This window comes from Agrilus planipennis, unplaced genomic scaffold (assembly GCF_000699045.2).
Source record: "Agrilus planipennis isolate EAB-ADULT unplaced genomic scaffold, Apla_2.0 scaffold160, whole genome shotgun sequence".
Classification (NCBI taxonomy): Eukaryota; Metazoa; Arthropoda; class Insecta; order Coleoptera; family Buprestidae; genus Agrilus; species Agrilus planipennis.
Window position 1 is genome coordinate 531,838 of NW_020440798.1, and position 10,911 is coordinate 542,748.

The 10,911-nt window shown below is 34.3% G+C and overlaps 1 protein-coding gene across 1 annotated transcript in view; it reads left to right on the forward strand.

The window, feature by feature from the left end:
• Positions 1 to 10,911, forward strand: part of LOC108735317 (protein naked cuticle homolog 2) — a 55,943-nt gene that overhangs the window by 8,247 nt on the left and 36,785 nt on the right. Inside the window, exon 2 of the mRNA XM_025979902.1 lies at positions 2,004 to 2,209. Within this exon, the coding sequence (XP_025835687.1) occupies positions 2,004 to 2,209 (206 nt within the window). The remainder of the gene's footprint in view (positions 1 to 2,003; positions 2,210 to 10,911) is intronic.

Below are 10,911 nucleotides of genomic sequence, written 5' to 3' on the forward strand. Positions count from 1 at the left end.
ATGTATGTAAACTCCAGAATATTTTCATGGAGTCCAATCTTTGCGAGGTATAGTACTTATGCATTTTTTTCGCATTTCATCATTTTTTTGGGAATAAAAATATAGACATACTTGTACTTACATTTTAAAGATGATTTATAATTTGAATTGCAACTGGGAACACAACGACGAGAGGCATTTTGTTAAGAAATAAACAAGAAAATTTACAACTAAAACACACAATCTGACCTAAAACATTTTCACTTCTTTCACATAATAGTTCTGCAATTAAAAACTGCATCCAAAGGTATTAATCACTATAACACACTATAATCATCCTTATTGCACATTTACTGCACGATATTTCCGCTAAAATTAAAATATTATAGAACAACGAAAAAACACAACAACTAATGTATTAGTTGTAACTCTCATTAACTGGGAAATCCTGGGACTCCCACAGTGTTGCCAAGTAAACCTTCAGCATGGCTTGTAAGTAGAGACGGCTGTGATAATATATGTTGAGATTTTACTATTTTGATACAGTGTTGTAAATAAAGTGTTAATTCTTAATATTTGTCATTTTATTGCCACCCGGTCGCAACGCTTTGCGACAGGTTATGGGCCCAGGTGACAATTAAACGAAATTGCGGGGCTGAAGTACGTGCGTATTATTTGTGAAGTTAAAGATGGCAGAAAGCGGCAAATTTAGCGTTGAAAAATTAAATGGGCAAAATTATCAATCATGGAGCTACCTGGTGAAAATGTTACTAATCAATGCAGAATTATGGGACATCGTATCAGACCAAGTGCCTTCAGAACGAGACAATAATTGGACGAAAAAGAACGATAAGGCGTTATCAACGATTGCTTTACTTGTTGAAACCAATCAACTTGTGCATATAAGAAACAAGGAGTTTGCACATGACGCATGGGAATCTCTCAGAGAATTCAGAGAATGTCAACTTTGTCGAGCATGGTATTTTTACTAAACAGTTTGCAAGCTATCGTTGGAGGATGGCGGCGGCATTTTTGAATTTACTAAATCAACTTTCCGCATTGGGGGAAGAAATCAAGGATCGCTTTGCTGCTGGGTTGTTATTAGGAAGCTTACCGGATTCATATAGTTTTTTGATTACCGCTTTGGAAAGTCGATCAGCTGAAGAAAGAAAAAATACTGAAAGTGATACATGTTTTACAGCTGATGAAATATGCCTAAGATCTAAGGAAATCAGAGGACATTCTACTTCGTGGATCATAGATTCTGGCGCAACGAGTCATATGGCAAATTGTAAGAATTTTTTCACCGACTTCAACGAGAGTAGAAGAGGATTCGTACGCTTAGCAGAAAAAGGACAGTTTACCAAAGTCGCGGGAATGGAGTCAGTTGAAATTAGGTGCTCAAGTGGAACGGAAATAATAAGTTTAAGGTTGGACAATGTTCTGTTTGTTCCACAATTGGAATGCAATTTAATATTGGTCAAAAAACTAACAAGTGCGGGTTATAAAATCAAATTTAACGACGGTGAATGTGACATTTTCAGAGACGGAAAAATAGTGGCTGTCGCGAAGTTATCACCAGAATTATATAAAATAAAAACTGATGTGTGCGGGCCCATGAAAACTGCGACTCCAGGAAATAAAAGGTACATACTAACATTAACTGATGATTTTTCAAGGTTCACTAAGGTCTATTTAATGAGTCACAAAAATGAGACAGGCAAATTTATTAGGGAATTTATTCAATTAATGGAAAATCAGTTTAATAAAAAACCAAAATTTATTAGATCTGACCGAGGGGGAGAATATGTAAATAATTCTTTAAGGAGTTATTTAAGAGAAAAAGGNCATCTCCCGCAAGCTCTGCATTTCAATTGTACCCCGTATAGAATGGATAAAAGAATTTTCAACTAATCAAACTAGTTCCAAAGAATGATATTCGTTATTCAATCAGTTTATATGTACTAGGTTGGTCACAAATCGCTAAGTCATTTAAAATAGAATTAATTTTGTATTGCTTTCAGTGGACTGTAACGACGATCACATTTCGGACACAGAAGAACTGTTGGAAAGAACAGCATCTGAATTCGAATTCGGCAATAGGCTTGAAACTAGCTGTACAACGCCACCTATTGACGTGTATCATACAGATAACGAAAACGCGCCTTCTCTAGATAGCAAGCCCGAAACTACACCTCCTGAAACAAGGAGTAGACTCTTAAATGTGGAGGTGAGTAGTCTATTTTATTTTTTAGTATATTACTATATTTAATATAAAAATGGCCTAATAACGTGTATAGAACCTACTCTCATATGAGAATTAGAAGTGCACGTAAAAGTGCAAACAAATATTAGCGATTCACGATCTACGATTTTCTGCACTTTAATAAGGGTAACGGTTTCAAAAATTTACAGTTCCATTAATCCGCTGCATTAGGAAAATAATTTTTATTATTTTTCTTTTCGGAATTTTATTTTCAAGTCATATTTTTAGGAATTATGCGTAGGAAAGTAGGGGGGCGTAGAAAGTTATTTATAAAAATGTGATAGGTTAGTTATGGTTAAATTAAACTCGAAGCCGCTAAAAACGGCATTAGTGCAGGTCTACATGCCTACATCATCTTTCAGTGATGAAGATGTAGAAGAGGTTTATGCAGATATAGATTGTTAAGTTTAGTGAAAGGACAGGAATACCTAATAATTGTAGGAGACTTCAACGCAGTAATAGGTGAAAGTAAAGTCGGTGCAATAGCAGGTTCTTTCGGATTGGGCAATAGAAATAATAGGGGAGATAGGCTGATAGAATTCTGCGATAAACATAACTTAACCGTCGCGAATACATTATTTAACCATCACTTTAGGAGGCGCTATACATGGAAAATGCCAGGTGATTTAGGGAGATATCAGAAGATTACATACTTGTTTGGACTGAAGGAGTTATCCAGGAGCAGATATAAGTAGCGATCATAACTTAGTAGTTATGAAGACAAATCTTAAATTCAAAATTCTGAAAAAGAGGGAAGGTAGGAGACGTCTTGACTTAGAAAAGCTAAAATTAAAATGTAACGAAACGCGGGATAGGCTAGGTACAAGGAAAGACGAAATACTAAAGGCGGCAGGAGAAACGAATGACAGGGACATAGAGACAGAATGGAACTGCATTAAAACGTGCCTAAAGTCAGCAGCTACACATATACTAGGTCTTAAACAAAACGAAAGTAGGAAGTCCTGGATAACAAATGAGATTGTAGGATTAATAGAAAAAAGGCGGAAATACAAAAACAGGACAAACGAAGAAGGGCAAAAAAGGTATGAGGTTATAAAGTGGGAAATAATTAGGAAGTGTAGTGCAGCTAAGAAATAGTGGATTGGTAGGATGTGTAAAGAAGTAGAAGAAAAGTTTGAAGTATGTAAAACAGATGAGGCCTAAAGTATAATTAAAAGGAAAATTTTAGAGATGTAGGATACAGTAGTAATAATATAAGAAACGAGGCAGGGTTCATTTTGATAGAAAATCAGGAAAAGTCAGATAGGTGAAAAGAATATTTAGAGAACCTATAGGTAAGCCATGAAGTAGGAGATATATTTCAGAAGGATGATAGTGTGGAGATAGATGAGCTACGTTATCCCATAATGAGAGAATATTTCGATGTAGCATTAAAAAACTTAAAGAATAATAAAGCGCCAGGGGTGGATGGGATACAAGGAGAAATTCTAAAACATGCAGGACAAGAGGTTAGAGATCGTATGTTTAAGCTAGTTAGTCACATTCACCAGACGAGTAAAGTCCCAGAGGATTATAAATGAAATGTGGTAGTAACAATACCTAAAAAGAGGGGCGCGGATAGGTGCGAGACATTTAGAACAATTAGCTTAACATTCTATGCGTCAAATACCTTAACTAGAATTGTACAGAGAAGGATGAAAAAAAAGGGCAGAAAAACTATTAGGGGAAGATCAGTTTGTATTTAGAAGAAATAAAGGAACGCGAGAGGCCATTATATCTTTACGGGTAACAATAGAGAAAACGATAGAAAACGGAAGGAGTGTGTATATAGGATTTGTAGATCTAGAAAAAGCTCTTGACAAAGTTAAATGGGACAAGACGTTAAATATACTTAAAAATGTAGGGATGAGTTACAAAGATAGAAGAGTGATACTCAGTTTGTATAAAGAGTAACAGACAGTTATAGATATATAGAGAAGTAAATATTAGGAAGAGAGCTAGACAGAGGCATGCACACTGCACCGCTACTTATGAAGCCAATAATAAATAGGCGAGATAGGTTGGTAGGACACCTTCTCAGGCATGAAGGTCTAGTCAGAGACATATTAGAGACAGAAACAGGAGTTAGGCGGGGTAGAGGTAGACCTAGATTAGATTACTGTTCGTAAATATTTAAGGATGTGGATTGTTCTAGTTTAGCTCAGGATAGGAAAGAGTGGTCCAACCAACTGACGACCTTATGATGATGATGACATATTTTTACAAAACCTGCTGTATCTGATATATTTTAAATTATCGCAAATTTCGAGGGTAAGGAGATAAAGTATTTTTGGTCACAAATAATATAAATTAATTTTTTGTATATATCAAAATCGTTGTCACATTTAATAATATTCTAGCGTAGGTTTGTTTGTGTGTTTGTNTTGTTTTCTCTTTTTCTTCTCCCTTCCACTCCCATATCAAGCCCCTTCATCCCGTAGACGAGCGAAGCCACTCTAGCAAATTAAAAAATACATACGAAAATTTTCGTTACCACGTTCGCAAAACTATTGGGTTTGGCTATGGAAGAGGGGACACCTACGAAATGGAAGGGATAAGAAAAGGAAAGAATCATCTCACTCGCACTCGCAGGATCAATGAGGAGCTACTTGGTTAACCTTGAGGAGCACTCGGGAGTCAAAAGAGCCGAGTTTGCCCTCGCAGGATCAATGAGGAGCTACTTGGTTAACCTTGAGGAGCACTCGGGAGTCAAAAGAGCCGAGTTTGCCCGGCTCTGATATACAGGGTATTTCTAAAATAAATAACAAACTTTACAATAAGGAATCGCATGATGGTACAGTAGCGTGATTAAGAGACAAAAAAAAAAAATAGCAAGTTATAATTCGAAACTATTTCTGGACGAGAATTGACAGCATAGGTATGTACCTATGCACCGAGTTGAGATAAGAACTCAGAACCTGCAATTATGGAGAACGTAAGCAATACCGCTTGTTAATCGGCTAAAAACTAAACATCAACAAAACTGCTACTACACATAATATTTAGATGAACATTTGTTCATTGTTGATAGTATGCAGTACTATTTAAATTACACCTCAGTATATGAGTACACAAAAGAAACAAAAAATATAATGTTTCCTATAAAGACAAATTTCCATTGATTGAATACGGTGTGGCATTCTCGCATTTCTCTCCAGTATTTTATAAAACGCGCTGTTAAGACAGCAGGTAAAAATTGGTCTGTGTTCTGTCGAAACTGTCTGCGACGCACTGATGAGATCCAAAAAGATCGAAATCGCGATCTGCGTCTGGCAGTTTCGATAGGATACTGACCACTCCAAATTTGTTCGATTTTGGTAACGTGTCTATCACATAGTGGTGAGCTACGCCGTGGATTCAGTTCAGCAAGTAGAAATCCATCTATTTAAATGGACCTTGCTGAGCATAATGAATTCCACTAAATGTAGCATTGTACCACAGATGACGTTTACAGCGCCATTTGGGGTATTTTTTAATAAATAATTCTCTTCACTAATGTTGTCAAATGATCAATAACAATTTTATGAATAGTTCTAATAAACACTTTAGGACTGACTTGAAACTTTTCCAAATTGCCTTTCCAAGCTTTATTCTTCCATAAAATTTCTATAATTTGACAGCACACTATTTAGAATTTCGTGAAACACAAAAGCGCAAAACAATTAATTATTATAATCTGTAAAATGGCAATAAATTAGGTTTTTGTTTATTTACACTATTTTAGCTGGTGATACGTTTTTAATGTTTTATAAAAAAATCTGTTAATAATAAACGGTTCGGTGTCAAGAAGAAATAAGAATCCTTAATCTTAAAAATATTGAAGTGGATATATTGCTAAATGTAATGTAGGTTACTATATTTTTATGCAAATATGCGGCTGAATACAACAAACCGTCTGACGAGTCATTATGGAACCGTTAACTAATATCTATTTTGTTGTAAAAATTTTGTTTTTATTTTCAATTTTATGAAAAAAGTCTGTAAGCCAGAATTGCAAAAGACAGAGTACTCAGTTATCTACAATAAATATAAATTGTTTTTGTGAGACTACAGTTCTCAAAATATAGTAGGAAGACTACTGCATGCTCTTATGAGATAACCGCCTAATAGGGGTATTTCAACTCTGAAAAGCAAGAGAAACTATTTCTTATGTTATCACGCTTCTGCTCGCGTTAATTTTTTAAACAAGTTAATTAATTGAATTTTGAATAAAAAATTTTTTCATTTGTACATAAGAAATTTTGTATACGCTAGATATACCAAAGCGATGTTTAACAACTAATATTAAATATTGTCAATGTTTAATATATCAAAATAGTCGAAATTAAAAGATTTCAAAAATAAAAGTCACCTAAATTAAGAGACACTATCTCGAACTTTTGTTCAAAAATGCCCCCTTAGTATGCTTTATAATATATTTTTTTTCAAAATTAAATGTCAAAAAAAATAACTACGGCCTATATATAAATATTACAAAGGGCTAAGGAAGTAATTCTACTTAAATCTTTTATAATATTGTCACATGTGTATAATAGGCCACCCAACAAACATTGTGACAAAGAAGACCCGGTTTCTAGACTGCATATAGTGGATCTTTCTAGAAATTAGTCAGCCTCTATAAATAGTTCTCACGAGATCGAAGGATTATTAATAGTTAGTACTAGAACGAGTTCGAGGAGATACAAAGCGAAAAATAGAGCAAAGAAGTAATGTAGTGTTCATATAGTGGTGAATTGATAACTAATTAATAATAGAAGTGTTAATTAGACAGCAAATTGTTAAATAAAAGTAATAATATTGCGAGAAGGAATGAAAATATTTCATGGCAGTTACAACCAGAAGTANGATTCCTGGCGAGTGTGTGACAGCAGCAACATTTCTCTTTTTTTTCATTAATTTGTGATAATATATAAAGTATAGAAAGTTAATTTCACTTTAATGTTTACTATTGAAAACAGTCAAAAACGTGACTTTCGTAAAAAAATGGGAAAAGATGCATGCAGTGTCCGATGTATATGTTTAAGGAGTAGGGGTTTGAGAAAATTTCATCCCCCTTTACTAAGCGATTTAGAAAATATTGAGTGACGAATGAAAATTGAAAAATGCGTTTTTGTCTTGCTTTCGAATCATACAGATCTACCTATTATAATTTAGTGCAGCTAGTTGCCTATTTAAACATTTAATTGATTGATGAAAGTATTGCTACTTTCGATATTGTAAGTAATTGTAATGTTAACTTTAGATTTTTATGTAATTTAAGAAATTACACTAAATTTGGTAGCGTCGTCCAGACTGTTCTGGAGTTAATTACTAGATCCTTAAGAATAATTTGATTTTGGAATATTCTAAAAGACTTTCGAGGAAGAAGTGTGGTTGTGCTTGTATTTATTTTGGTGTAACAGCAAAGCGTGGTTGGTGGTTATCGTGGCGGCAAGTTCAAAGAACTGGGCACGTAAGACCGGACGACCGGTCTCTTTCAGACGGCAATATACGTAATAAGTAGAAGAACACATATGCGTGCTAACAGGACCAGACAAGCAAGAAATAAGGGTTGCCTTTTAAGCATTATAAATTACGTTGTTTCGTTGTTTTAAGGAATGCATTTGTCCCAGCTAATTAGAAAGAGAGGTGTCTGTCAAAGTAAATCAAAATTTGATGTTGGCTTGCAGACGAAAAAAGATAGAACTGAAATAGATTTGCTTAAATTACAAGTAAGGCTTACAGATATAGTAGATTGTAAAGTAGATCTTCATCAATGTCAATCACAAATACAGGAAAATACAGACTATTCTAATGATTTGCATAATCAGCTAAAGGAAAGACAGTCGTTTTCGAATATTTATTTCTCGTAAATGATAAATGATCACACTGACTCTCCGCAATTGCCTCTTAACAGTGCTGTTGCGCGGACACAGGTTATAAATAATATAATCAATTTTCAAATGTACGGTTGCCGACAATTTCTCTACCGAAGTGTAGTGGTTCGTATCATAATTGGCACGATTTTCGTGATACAGGAGTGCGAAAATTTCACTATCTACGTGCTAACTTGGACGGAAACGCAGCTTAGATTATTAAATCATTTAAATTCTCATTGTCAGTTAATTATGAGGTAGCATAGGATGCGTTGTTAGAGATATTTGATAATGATAAATTGCTAGTGCAAAATAATGTGCATACTTTGTTCAGTCTGGAACAAATGCAAAAAGAATGTGCATCGGACAAATTCTTGATGACATCACTAAAAATCTTAGCTTTGGAGTAATTAAAAGAATCTATTGAGTATATTGTGACGCGTTATCAATATGTCTAGTCGTTTCCAGATTAGCCAATACCACGTTAAGAAACTGAGAAAATTATAAAGCAGCAAATTCGCAGCCTTCTCTGGATGATTTAAAAAACTTTTTAAAAGGGCGTGCGGATGTGCTAGAAGCAATAGCGCAAAACGACGTAAAGCGTGCGTCGTGTCCACGATATAATACGTGCGATATTTAGCAAGGTTTTGTAATTACGGGGGACGCACAAGAAATAAAATGTGGTAAGTGCAGTGGTAATCACACAATATCCAATTTTGAAATTTTTAGGAAGTTGAATGTAAATGAGAGACTATCTAAGGTACTTGAGTTTATGCTTAATGAGGACATTTCAGTAGAATATGTAGAATGAAAACTTGCGAAAATGTCGTGAAAAGCGTCATGTTTTATTGCATACTGCAAATTCTGAAAGTAATGGAACAAACAAATTCGAAGTGTTCTGTCGAAACTGCGAGACGCAGATCGCGATTTCGATCTTTTTGGATCTCATCAGCGCGTCGCAGACAGTTTCGACAGAACACAGACCAATTTTCACCTGCTATCTTAACAGCGCGTTTTATAAAATATCACAAATACGACGCGCTGATGAGATCCAAAAAGATCGAAATCGCGATCCGCGTCTGGCAGTTTCGACAAAATACTGACCACTTCGAATTTGTTCGATTTTGGTAGCGTGCCTATAACGTAGTGGAGAGCTACGCCGTGATTCAGTTCAGCAAGTAGATATCCATCTATTTAAATGGACCTTGTTGAGCTTAATGAATTCACTAATTGTAGAATTGTACTACAGATGGCATTTACCGCGCCATTTGTGGTACATATTTTATAATACTGAAAGTAATGCTTCATCGCATGCTCCTAGGAAAAATAATGCAAATACAAGCGAGGCGCGAAACGGTTCAGAAAATTCAAGTACGGATGCGATATCAGAAAATGGTGCGAATACAGGGTGTATTAGCAAATCGATTGCATTATCAGCATCTACCGGTCAAGTGTTCCTTTTAACCATACATTTAACAATATTTGATAAAGAAGGCCATACGCATATAATACATGTACTGTTAAACAACAGCAGTCCGGTTTCATTACCCAAAATTTTTGCAAAAAATTAGGATTATCCACTAAAAGGATAAATTTCATAATGCGAGGTTTAAATCAGAAGTGCTCTCGCATTCGTAGTAAATTTAAAGTTTCATTGTTTCATGAAAATTATAAATCTGTTTATATATATTTATTTATATGATGGTTTTCAAATAAATAACTAGTAAAGTAAATTTCGAAAACCAATATATTAATAATAAAAACGATTGCAAAGACAAAAAATGAGCGAAAAAAAGTTTGTATTAATTAGACATTAGTTCGAGAACGACTATACTTTTTACTGAATACTAGTTTGGACTTTTAGAAAGCTACCCTATAAACAGTACCTGCTATGGGTCGGTTCTACGAATTTTAGGTACATCACGACAAAGCAACAAGCAAGTAACTTTGTAAAAAAAAAACGGATTTGTAACCATTTCACAAGAAACATCTTTAGGGTACAAAATAATAATTTCTAGCAAAACAGAAAACATATGTCTACGAATATGAGTAAAGATAATTAAAATGCCAAAATGTAACAATCTGAACTACGGTGCTTTGTGCTTGATGTCATAACTGCATGTTTACTGCAGAACAGGGTTAATCCTGACGAATCAGGTATACCACGAAACTTAAAATTGATTGATCCTACTTTTTATAAATCAGATACGGTTAAAATGTTCACTGAGGCTGACGTATATACGTAATATAACGTCATTTGTGTCGGCAAGTTTGTATTAGAAAAAAGCCAAGTATTACAAAAGACTCCACTTGACTGTCCTTTTTTAGTATTAATTTTTGATGTAGTTTAATATATGTGTAACTATAGAGCAGCCTCCGCATTAATTTAACGAATTTAACGAAGTGGTTGAACATCTTCATACATATCGAATCCCTTAGATTAGACATAAATGTACATATTCTATTATTCCTTATTAATACTGACGGCTAATTTTCATTTGATTGAAATGCGACATAAAGTACGATGTAATTATAAGTAATTAATGATGAAGTGTTGAAATTTTATTCAATGGAACAATAGTAAATTAGTTGAAAAAATCAAACGATTATTCCATTCATATATTTGAAGAACAGAAGACGTTTCTACCCGATAAATTTTTGGGGTCCTTTTCAATCCAACAAAAGTTTTAAATTATTTAAAAAAAAATTGAATTCTACAATAAAAAATTATAGCCATCCCATTAGAAAAAACTAATTACAATTTCTAATTTACGGATTTTTGCTGTCTTACAGTTCGCGGACACAGGTTAT